Here is a 12,200-nt window from a genome sequence, read left to right as displayed (position 1 = left end):
TAGAAAAAGGTTTAAAAATTTTAGGATTATTGGGTTTAAGAGTTGTGGCTTGCTAAAACATAAGAGATTTGTTGTTTTGTTTACTCCTTGCTTCTAGTTTACCAGATTTAAAATGCTACCTTAGAACAAAGGTTTATAACATTCTGAAGTAGAAAAAAAAAGGACAATGATAAACTGAATTATTGATTACAATTTTTTTATGAATCCATTTTCACTTTTTTGGAAACTTTATTCAATTTCTTTTTCTTTGCAAGTCCTTCACTTTTACCTTTTTTCTTCTTTGTAGGTCTGTCTCCACTTTCTGTATCCTTTGGAACTAAAGTTTTCATTTTCTCTTTCTTAACTTTGTCATCACTTTCCTTGTTTGGAATTTTACCCTTCTTTTTCTTTTTCTTAACACCTTCACCATTTTTCAAGTTCATCTTGGGTATATTATCTATACTTTCCACTTTCTCTTTAAACTCATCTGCAATTTTCTTCTTCAGAATCTTTTCTTGACTAGCCGAATTCTTTTGAATTTTATTTTTACCTAATTTTTTCTTGATCTTTCCTCCATTTTTCACATCTTCAGAGTAATTATCTCCACTTTTAACATTTTCTGGAACTAACTCTATTCTTACTTTCTTTTTCTTTGGCTTGCTTACTTCATTTTCACCAGCTTTCCTTTTTTTCTTTCCTTCTTTCACGCCATTTTCTGAAGTTTCATTTGACTCCAGTTTTTCCTTTTTTATGATGTTCTCTATCTTCTCCTTGTTATTTTGACTAGACACATAAACTGCCATACATATGATGCGACAAGTAGTGTCTACCTCCGCCAAGAGCTCGGGCTCTGATGTTAAGGACAACATCTGGTGAGAGAGACACTATTAGTTTAAAAAATATTAAATCTTTCATCACTGTGGATTGGATGACACTTGACAAATGTCCTCACATACATACTTATTATAAGCTTAAGCTCAGAATAGTCATCTGTTATGGAATCTAAATAAATTTACACTGATGGAAAACTATATATTAAAAAACTTCATCCAATTTTGATTGATAAATACTTACTCCTAACTATTTTATTTATTCTAATTTAAAATGCATCATAACACCGCTTGCCTTCATAAATATAACAGAATCTGTACTATGCTAAAGTTGTAGTCTACCATTTGTTTAGTAATTTAAAATATTAATTTGAGAAGACAAGGGTACGTACACATGGTTGAGCAGTGTTTGTTGGACAAACACCATTACCGTATCATAGTATGTAGTATGGTTATGTCATAAGTGCATATTTGAGGAGAACTGACCTAGCAAAAACTACATATTGACGTATACCATAGTTTCTTCTACGTTAGCCAGTCAAAGCCCAGTAGACATAGTTCAGAAGAACCGATGCCATCAGTCAGGATGGAGTGTTTTAACTGAGTAAACATTAGCGTTGTAGTCTTGAAATTTTTTTCTTTGCAACAGAATGAATATATGCATTACTTACCTGGCCCTATTGCCTGTCCTATTATCTTATCTGGTAACAGTTTGTCCGACAAACACTGACTGTGTATGCACCCTAAGACTACACTGGTAGATTCATATAGCTGAATTAAACCAGCTAGATTGCTACATAAGAACAGACCATACAGAATGGATAAAAAATTAGAGGACAGGAGTTATACAGATGAGGCCGATGCTCCAAAGTACCTCAAGTACCATCTGTTAAAAAGCATAAGCTTTCTTAAATATTAAAAGGAATATAATGTGCTGGAAGCTTTATCTTTGTTCAAAAGATCAGACAATGCACCAAAAAAATAAAACCTCTTATAAGGTTACCTTTTCTACTCTTACAAGAGAAATGGTCTATGCAAAACCTGCCTGTAATGAATATAAAACCATCAACTGTGATGAAAAAACACAAATGAAGGACAACAGCTGGACAGTTTTTAATTTCTATGTGAGGAGAATAGCTAAACATAGCTTATAATATCTATTAAGACCTCCAGGTGTATTCTGATGCAACCAAATTTGTTCTGAAAATTTCATGTTGCTGTTATATGAGAAAGACATATATACATAATACTGTAGACTAAAATAATAGAAATACTATTAGTGGGTACACTATGATATAACGTTAAATTTGGCAAGTACACAAATTACAAATTTGTAAAATGATTGGTATTTTTCAGAACAAACAAACTTGCAGTCTACACTAGGATAAATCTCTAGCGCCAGGTGGCAACCGGTAAGAAATTCAATACAACTGTATAACTCTGAGCTTTACCTGTAGCTTCCAAAGTTTGACACTGCCATCTGAAGAGGCTGAGGCCAACCAAATCTCTTCACCATCTCTAGGAATGAAGCAAAGACTCTTGACACGTAAACTGTGAGCTTCCCACTGGAGCAACTCAAAATGATTTGTGATGTCATAAAGACAAATATTCTTATCACCAGCTGCTACAGCAACAATATCTTCCTGTGAAAGATGAAACATTACAATGAAGCACACTGTAATGTATAGATATATTACAGCATGGTTAAGTGTAAGATAAATTCATTATAAAAATAAATGGAGAGGGTAAACCTTGAAAATGTAATATTCACTTGCCCAATAAATTGGCAAATATAAGCAAGAGTGATAAATGTGCATACAAATATCCACTTAAGAGCTAACTAAATTAGCTTAGTTGTCTCGTTAATCTAATTAATTTACTTTACATTTCAACAATTTTTCAAGTAGCATAATCAAGGTACTTTTAAATTCAAGTGAGGGAATGGGGGTTACCACCGGCTCTCTCGACTCTCAATCCTACTTTTTCCTTTGCAACAGAGGCAATTGCAGGGATGGATAAAGGTAGGATTATGAAAAAGTCATTTTATATACAGAGGAAAAGTGCAAATGATCTAAACTTTTGTCTTATACCTACTCCTTTGGTGGGTTTTTTTTTCTCACAGAATCAGAATATGACTGGCACTGTTCTGAAGGAATCTGATCATGAAGTCCGACCTCTGCCACATCCAAACTACTCTGTGTTATAGGGAGGAGACTGGAGGGGTAATCTTTCACCACCCAAAATGCTAGCTTCAGAAACAAGTGTATAAGTAGGGGCAACCTGATTTCTGTACTGTTATGGAGGAGTTATGAGAGTTCCATCTGACAAAGACCTTGAGGATTGAGAAAGACACAGAGACAGAAAAAGGCATAATTGGTGGATGGATGGTTGGCGATTGAATTGGCTGTTGGTGAGTTCTGGGTTGTCTGCTGGTGTGGTTAGAGCTGGTTGTTATGATCAGAGTTCTAAGGAGGGAATCTCTAATGAGAAATTGTGAAGGAGTGATGTTTGGGTAGCGGTCTTGGCAGTATTGTTGGTCAGTTGCGTTGAGTTCTCAGGGAGTTATTTGAGTTATTTGTACTGTGTGTTTGAAGGTTGTTGTGCTTGTGTGTTGGGAGGTTGTTGAGCTTGAGAGTTTCTGTTGAGTTGCGAGTTGTTATAGTTGAGGGTTGTTGTTGGGGAGCTGTGGTGGTTTATGGTGTTGTTGTGAGTGGTTGGGTGTGGGCTTGTGGGGTTATTGGTTTGGTGTTGTCGAGTGGGGTTGTTGGTGAGCTGTTGTGGTTTCTTGGTGTTGTTGTGGCTTTAGTCCTTGGTTGGTTGTTGAGGTTGTAGTCCTTGTTTGTTTGTTTGTTGTGTTGTTGAGTTGTGGTTGTAGTCCTTCTTTGTTGTTGTGTTGTTGAGTTGTGGTCTTTGGTTGTTGTTGTTGTGTTGTGGTCCTTGGTTGCTTGTTGTTTTGTTGTTGTGTTGTGTGGTTCTTGGTTGTTGTTGTTGTGTTGTTGATGAGTTGTGTGGTTATAGTTCCTTGTTGTTGGTTCTGTGTTGGTTTGCAGTGGTTGTTGGTGTCTGAGAACTCGTCCAGCGGACAGCACAGCCTAGCCCAGAGTATCTGGAGTTGGGGTGAGTACATGTGTTTGTGTATTTTGTTCTGTGTGTAGGTAAGTAGTCAATTGTCCTGCATTTTTTCTGTAGTGTGAAGAGGAAAGTGTGGCTGAGGGTGAGTTTGGCAGCCGGATTGGTTAAATTTATGTGGGGGGTTTTGCCCGCTTGTTTTTAGCTTGTGATCCCACCACATTAAATTTTTGGCGCCCAACATAGGGCTGCTGGTGCGGCAACTGCAGCACGATTGGGGTAGTGAGTTGTGTGATTGGTGGAGAAAGTGAGGATGGAATGGTTGAAGGAGATGGAGAGGCTGAAGGAGGAGTTGAGATTGGCAAGGGAAGCTAAGGAAAGATTGGAAGTGGAGAATGAGAAGTTAAGGGTAGAGTGTGAGGTGCTGAAGAGTGGTTACAGGAAATGAGAGGACTGCTAAGGAGTGCGAAAGTGGAAATGAAAGAGGAGGTGAAAGGAGAACGGTTGAGAAAATGGACGAAAAATTCGGAGTAATGATGAATGCAGTGCAGATGATGAAGGGATTCATGGGAGAGGGAGCAGTAGGAGGTAGGCCTAGGGGAAGAAGAAGACAGAATAGGGAGAAATCAGAGCAGAAGGGTAAGAAAGAAGTTGGGGGTAAGAATAGGGCTAAGGGAAAGACTAGTAAGACTGATGAGCAGGGTAAGAAGAGGACAGATGAAGGTGACCATAAAGTTGAGGATAAGGTGCAGGAAGAGAGTGATTTAGATGGCAGTGAGTGGAAACAAGTAGGTAGAAAGAAGAAGGGTAAGAAGAGCATAATCAAGAGCATGGATGTTAGTAAGGAAGTTGATTCGTTGTATTCGGATGAGGTTAAGAGGGATCAGAATAGAAGTAGCGAGAGTGAGAGTGAGCTGGAAGTACGAAAGGCTGTGTATATGAGAGAGGTAACCTGATGTGCCCAATACAAGGAATACGGTAGTAGGGACATAGGGGACTTTTTTAAGGAATATGAGAAGTATTGTTTCTAAATATGGGAATAACAAGAGAGTTAGGAAACTTCTTGACAGGATTTTTGTTGAGTATGTATGGGGTAATGATGAGTGTAGGGAATGTGCTGTATGAGAGTGTGAAAGCCAGGATTTGGGAACAGGTAAAGAGGATAGAGTAGTGTTAGGTATAGGACAAAGCATGATTTTGAAGAGGCAAGAATGAGTGTGGGCGAGTCGTTGTCAATGTATGTCTGTAGGTTAGAAACTTTAGCCAGGGAAATATTTGGGGACGAGAGATAAATGAGTGAAAAGAGTTAGTGCGAAAGTTGTTGGCGACTGTACCAAAGAGCGTATACCAGTTTATGAATCTAAAACATAAGGAGAAAGTGAGATGGACGAATGATAGGTTTATGTGGAACGACATTTTAGAAATAGTAGAGGATTATGAGTTAGATAGGTATATGAAAGAGAGTAAAATTGTTAGTGTTAGGACTGAAGTAGCTGAGGGTATACCAGAGTTTAAGAGTTATAGGGAGGCAGTTTTAGAAGGGCCGAGGAGAATGGCAGAGCGAGGGGTTGATAGGAGCGTTAGAGCAAGTAACGTGAGTGTAGTTAGCCCTAAAAGAGACAGGAGTGAGTGTTGGAAGAATAGGGTCAGTTAGTTGTGAGTAAGAGCAGCAGTGTTACAGATGTGGTAAGCTAGGACACAAGAAGAATGAGTGTCAGTGGGCGTTATGAGCGTGCTTCGGGTGTGGGCAAACGGGGAATTTAGTGAGCGAGTGTAAGAAAGATAGGGATATTAAATGTTACAGATGTGCATAGGTAGGGCACATAGCTAGTGGATGTCGGGATACCCGTATGAATGTAGTTTGCAGCAACTTCGGGAAGAACGGGCATTATGCTAGGATGTGTAGAGGGCCTCAAGCAAAATGTGTTGAATGTGGAATGGAAGGTCACGTGGGAGGTGTGTGTGGGCGAAAGAGGATGAGTCAGGCTGGAAATTTTGGGAAACTAGGTGTTAAGGGGATTCAGTTGCGTGGATCCTCTAGTATGCGACAGTATGTTCGGGAGAATGCGACAAGTGAGTGGTTGAAAGTGAATAAGTGTGAGCCGAGTGTCAGTGAGCAAATGGGTCTGGAAGATCAGCAGTTGGTATTGGTTGAGTAAGGTAGAAAGCAGAAGGTTAGGAAAGGGAATGAAAGGGAGAAACGTGAGCTGCATGAAAAAGGGGTTAGTGTTAGGGTAAAAATGGTGGATAAGGCGTGTAATACAGATGACTTTGAGGGAAGGAATGATACTTATAGTGTGTGTGGGTTTGAATTGTCAGGGTTTAGTGGATTTCAGCAGGAAGGGAATAAAGTGGTAAGGATGTGGTTGGCAGTATGAATGAGTCTCTTCAGGAGTTTGGCAGGAGTGTAAATGAGGTAAATGAGTTAGTGGGAGAGTTGCGAGAAATATTAGGACAAGAACTGGAAGATATAGATGAAGTAGTGAGCAGGATTTGGGAGGAGAGTAGTGAGGGAGATGGTAATGGGAGTCCAACTGGAAGTGGTCTGGGAGAAGTAGAAGGCAGTGTAACTGAGTGTGTGTATGAGGGCCCTCAAACAAGTTCCAGGGGGCCTGCATCCAAGCATCCGTGAGTGTTGCAGAAGGCTATTTAGTGTGGGTATTGCGAGTATAAAGAGACGTTGTCAAGTGTAACGGGGGAGTAATATGGAGGAGTTATGGGAGTTCCATTTGACAACGTCCTTGTGGGGAGAGAGAGAGAGAGGCATAATTGGTGGATGGATGGTTAGTGACTGAAATGGCTGTAGGTGAGTTCTGGGTTGTCTGCTGGTGTGGTTGGAGTTGGTTGTTATGATCAGAGTTTTGAGGAGGGAGTCTGTAATGAGAAATCGTGAAGGACAGACGTTTGGTCAGCGGTCTTGACAGTATTGTTGGTCAGTTGTGTTGTGTTTTTAGGGAGTTATTTGACTTATTTGCGCTGGGTTTGAAGGTTGTTGTGCTTGTGAGTTTCTGTCGAGTTGTGGGTTGTTATAGTTGAGGTTTGTTGTTGGGGAACTGTGGTTGGGTGTGGGCTTGTGGGGTTGTTGGTTTGGTGTTGTGGAGTGGGGTTGTTGTGGTTTGTTGTTGTGGCTTTAATCCTTGGTTGGTTGTTGTGGTTATAGTCCTTGTTTGTTGTTGAGTTGTCGTGTGGTTGTGGTTCTTGGTTGTTGTCGTGTTGTTGAGTTGTGTGGTTATAGTTCCTTGCTGTCGGTTGTGTGTTGGTTTGCAGTGGTTGTTGGTGTCTCAGAGACCTCGTCCAGTGGACAGCACAGCCTAGCCCTGAGTATCTAGAGTTGGGATAAGTACATGTGTTTGTTTTTTGTTCTATGTGTAGGTAAGTCAATTGTCTTGCATTTTTTCTGTAGTGTAAAGAGGAAAGCGTGGCCGAGGGTGAGTTTGGCATCCGAATTGGTTAAATTTATGTGGGGGGTTTTGCCCGCTTGTTTTTAGCTTGTGATCCCACCACACTGTTGGCCCTCGTTAAACCAGACCCCATTAATCCAGATATCGGATAAGACAGACACCAAGGAGGGTCAACCAATGTAATTAAAATACTTATGTTTGTCCATGATTTAAGATAGTAGTTACTATTCCTCTGCTCATTGGTAAATAAACATTTCATTTATTTTTATATACAGTTCTGTATTTATGCTGTACTAAAACAAACGGTCATTACAACATGCTACTGTCTGAATGGGTACGAAGTACCGTAGTTGCGTAGCCAACAGTTTCACCTATCTGCTGCCTCCTGACTGGTTGCTACAGTACGATGCATTGTATGTTTTTAGGAAAGAAAGATATGACTAAGGTAAACTTTATGAAGACAAAAGCTGAATTACTGAACAATACATACTTGTGTTTATGTGGGAAATGTCATATGAGAGAGAGAGAGAGAGAGAGAGAGAGAGAGAGAGAGAGAGAGAGAGAGAGAGAGAGAGAGAGAGAGAGAGAGAGAGAGAGAGAGAGAGAGAGAGAGAGAAATTGCCAGCTCCTCTATGCAGTTTAATTCTACCATTTTTATCACCTTTTATATTTCAATAATTTTTAAGGAAGAAATTCATTTGATTCTTATTAAAATTAGTAAGATACATGCACTATTTAAAACTACATATTCAAAACATGCACAGAATACTATAGCTAACACCTGACTGGCTGGCTGGTTGCCATACTGACCTGTTAGCCAATGCCAGCCCTCTAATTCTGTTCTATTTACCAACATTTCGATCACAAAATAAAACTGCAAATTAAACGACTATATAGTAGTGCAAAGAACAACCCTCTGCAAGATCAATATGACGAAATGTATTTTATAGTTTTACTTATCGTTAAAATGCACACAAGTTCAATTACAATTATTTGGATCATGTATATTTTTGTGTTTTACAGGATGTTTTTGTTGAAAACAAAGTGTTAGTGAGCCTGTCTTAATTATTCCGCTATTTTATCATTGATCATCTTAAATCTCACATTCATTTAACAGTATATTGATATATAAATGATAATAAACTATAATGAATAAACAAAATAAAAAACATGAAAAAAGGGAAAATCTTTTTGCTCTAGTAGTGATGTTTGATTACCCAATTATACATTCATGTCTCATATGTGGTGGAATTCTATATTTTTATAATGTTGTATTCTTCATTTTTTATCTTTTACTATGAGGTTTAATACAAACATTCTTACATTGGTTTATTATTATAAAAATAATAAAATACAGTATATTTATAGGTATGTATACATTTATAAGGCAGGTATCACTGGTTAAACCAGACAATCAGCTAAGACGGACAAGCTGGCCTCCTATTAGTGTCTCAACGAGGGTCAACTGTAATGTCTTATATAAGCTGGTATCTGATGGAAAATACTGATAGAGCTCTGTGCCAAATTTGGTTAACTACACTGAACCATACTGTGTGAATGGTTCATGATTCCCTTTAAGAAAACAGGAAATCAAAGTAGGTAGGTAGCCAAATCATCATCCAAGAATAAATGACAGTGACCTACACCAGAGACCCTCCCCCTGAAAATAGGATGTGGAGAACATATCATTTGACTTTTGCCTTCAAAAGGGTGCTCAGATGTGTAGCTCACTTGTATCTGCAAGAGCAGCATAGGGATGGGTTCACTGATTAATGGTTAGGAAAGCGCAAGGCATTCAACAAATTTCTTCATCGACATTAACCCTACCATGAATCTTGGGTAGGATGCAACCTTGTCTGAAAAGAGCTACCTTAGGGCCAGTGTCCAAAGAGACCAAGGGCCTATAGCCATATTCTTGTGTATGTTTTCCTTGTTTGCAGGTAAAAGGCTGGAATGCAAAATGGCATTCCAGCCAAAGCATATGCAAAATGAACATGGGCCTTCTAGTCTGGTCTCTTCAGTGTTTGGCAGGTATAAAATTTTGAGGAATCAAACTGAATATGGATGTTAAGTAATTTGCAAGGTTGCAGTATCAATATATTCACGGTGGGTGAGTACACCAGACACCCACCCCCCCCAAATGTTTAGAACCCCCCTCTAAAAATGCTTATAAACTCCTATCTTGAAAATGGAAGCACCAAAGTATCCTTAAAAATACCTACATCAAATATACATTAAAATATTATCCTATTACAGTTCATATTAATGTTTGAAATTTTATTGATACTATTTTAAAGAGAGAGAGAGAGAGAGAGAGAGAGAGAGAGAGAGGATACTTTGGTGCTTCCATTTTCAAGATAGGAGTTTATAAGCATTTTTAGAGGGGGGGTTCTAAACATTCAGAGGGGGGGGTGTCTGGTGTACTCACCCACCGTGAATACAGGGGGACCACTGTAATATTTGTTTTTGGAAGCTACCACTGAGAATTGGCAAGGTTCAACAACAAGATAACTTTAATGCAACTCTTAACACTTTCATATCCAATTGATGTAATAATACACAAAATTACCCTACCCCCTTTTCTACCCGACTTACGTAGCTCTACATAAAATTTACCAAAATTTTTCGTACGTATGGTGGGGGTAAATTTTGTTTATTTTCGGACAAGTAGCGATTTCCATAGGCTAGATCATACCTTGGACCGTGTAACTCGGGCATCAATACGCCAGCCAAGTAGTTCCTGTAGACACGTGTGTTAGTTTACATAGTGACATCATGGGAAACACTTTTCCGATATGCATTTGCGAAGTTTTTACGGTAAAAGTAGCGCAAAACGCGTTAGTGCATCCCATAAGAGACACTTAGATTTTAGGCAGGGCTCTGAATCTCCAGAAGATGCCAAGATAAGGAGGCTGCTAATGGATTATGACTTTCCTTGGAAGGACCTTACCTCAACCAAGCAAGCCATGGAACTGCTTCGTCTGGAGTGGGGGGACGAACGATAATGTTGACAACGGTAACATTTTTTTTCGTTTTGATCAAATTATAACATAAAAATGAAACTGTTGCCATTACCAAAGCCATTTTTCTTGACTCTCCTTTTATTCTTCAACTTTTCATCTACATTTTTGTATATTTACAAAGTAATTTCTATGAAAAATAACTGAGATAGGGCTCTTCAAAAAAAGCGATAATTCTCACCATACGCCAGGCAGAGCGCTGTTTCTTACCCTCTTTTCTATCAATTTTTTCACCAACTGGACTTATTCGTTTTTCATTGCTTTATATGTCAGTATTTAGAAAATTGTGTTAGCTTTCACATAAAAAAATACCAAATTTGTAACTAATTTGTATTTTTCATAACTAACAAACCTGACGTCTTAACATTAGGATTTACTAGCGCCAAGCTGGAAACCGGTAGAATTAAAATTACACTTGTGAGATCCAGGGACTAATGGCATCTATACCAGGTCACGGGGCATGTATACCCAGAATGCCCACGGCTACCTGTGACCCACCAGTTATATTTCTAACCCAGTTTAGACTGCTAGAGGGTGGTTCGAGGTGGGCCTTTAACTGTTAAGACCTCAGGTTTGTTAGTTATGAAAATACAAATTAGTTACAAATTTGGTATTTCTTCATACACGAAACAAACCTTCGGTCTTAAACATTAGGATAGACTTACTATTGGAGGAGGTAAGTCTCTACAACTGACTGGGAGTTTGCCACCTTATCCATTTCCGAATATATAGGGAAATTCTAAGAGAATGGACAATGAACCTAGGACCAAAGATATAAACGGATCTATTGGTTTTCTCCCACTGGGTGTAGATACCATTCTACTGTTTACTCTTGTCCCTTGCAACTGGATCCACCTTCACCCCTCTTTTCCCTATTATCCAGAGGGGTGTGTTGCTACTGAAAAGTATATCATCAGCTAAGATAGCTTCACAGTATGGCTGACCATCTCACCTGCATCTAGTCCGTTCCAGTACATGACGGTACTCTCCTTCATATTGCCCGTAGTTAAAGGAGTAGGAAGAAAGTAGTAAAGAAACAAGACCAGTCATCCCATTCATTCTACTTTCATACCTTCATCTTAGACTAGACGCAAACTGACCCGCCAGGGGCACTGGATGAACTATATCACTTGTTGGGCCGCCACCACTGGACCCAAGGAAAAGGTGTCCAAGGATCTATGGGCAACATCCTTTCAAATAAAATGAGGTGAAAGTTGTTTGGCGTTTCCACACACCAGCTTTCAGAATTTTGTCCACAGACATGTTCTTCTTAAATGCCAGGGAAGCACTCACACCCCTGATGTCATGAGCTCTAGCTCCCACCTGACGGGGCACAGGAGCATCTCAGCTTTGTCGTTGTCTACAAAGTCTGCCAAGGAAGGTATGGTAAAGGAGTCGAATCTGCCGTCTACTATTGTTGGATTTTGGGTCTTGGCCACGAATTCTGGGACAAACTCAAATACCATTGATCTCCAACCTCTCGAGTGCTTTATGAGATATGAGAGGCCATGTAGCTCCCCCACCCTTTTGGTTGAAGCCAGGGCCAATAAAGAAGACTGTCTTCAGGGTCAGGCTCCTATCCGTGGACTGCCTTAGTGGTTCGTAGGGGGGTTTTGTCAGACTACTCAGTACCTTGGTCAGATCCCAATCTGGGGCTTTTAGCTCCTTTGGTGGGCATGACTGTTCAAAGCTCCTCATCAGCATGGCCAACTCCCATGAAGACGATATGTCCACTCCTTTCATTCGTAAGACTGAGGCTAGAGCCGCCCTGTACCCCTTCACTGCAGATACAGACATATATTTTTCTGTTCTGAGATATATCAGAAAGTCTGCTAACTGCTGAATAGTGGTACCGAGTGGAGACACGTTCCTTCTACGACACCAATCACAGTATGCTGACC

General features: G+C 39.6%; 1 protein-coding gene across 1 annotated transcript in view; it reads right to left on the bottom strand.

The window, feature by feature from the left end:
- Window positions 1-179: 179 nt before the first annotated feature.
- Window positions 180-12,200, bottom strand: part of LOC135215737 (p21-activated protein kinase-interacting protein 1-like) — a 44,534-nt gene continuing 32,513 nt past the window's right edge. The window contains exons 5-6 of the mRNA XM_064250695.1: window positions 2,261-2,452; window positions 180-848 (exon numbers count right to left, since the gene is read on the bottom strand). Of these exons, the coding sequence (XP_064106765.1) occupies window positions 198-848; window positions 2,261-2,452 (843 nt within the window). The 3' untranslated portion in view covers window positions 180-197. The remainder of the gene's footprint in view (window positions 849-2,260; window positions 2,453-12,200) is intronic.

The sequence above is a fragment of the Macrobrachium nipponense genome, chromosome 19, assembly GCF_015104395.2.
Source record: "Macrobrachium nipponense isolate FS-2020 chromosome 19, ASM1510439v2, whole genome shotgun sequence".
In the NCBI taxonomy this organism is placed as follows: Eukaryota; Metazoa; Arthropoda; class Malacostraca; order Decapoda; family Palaemonidae; genus Macrobrachium; species Macrobrachium nipponense.
The sequence above is the reverse complement of the archived record's forward strand: the minus strand, read 5'-3'. Positions and strand labels throughout refer to the sequence as shown.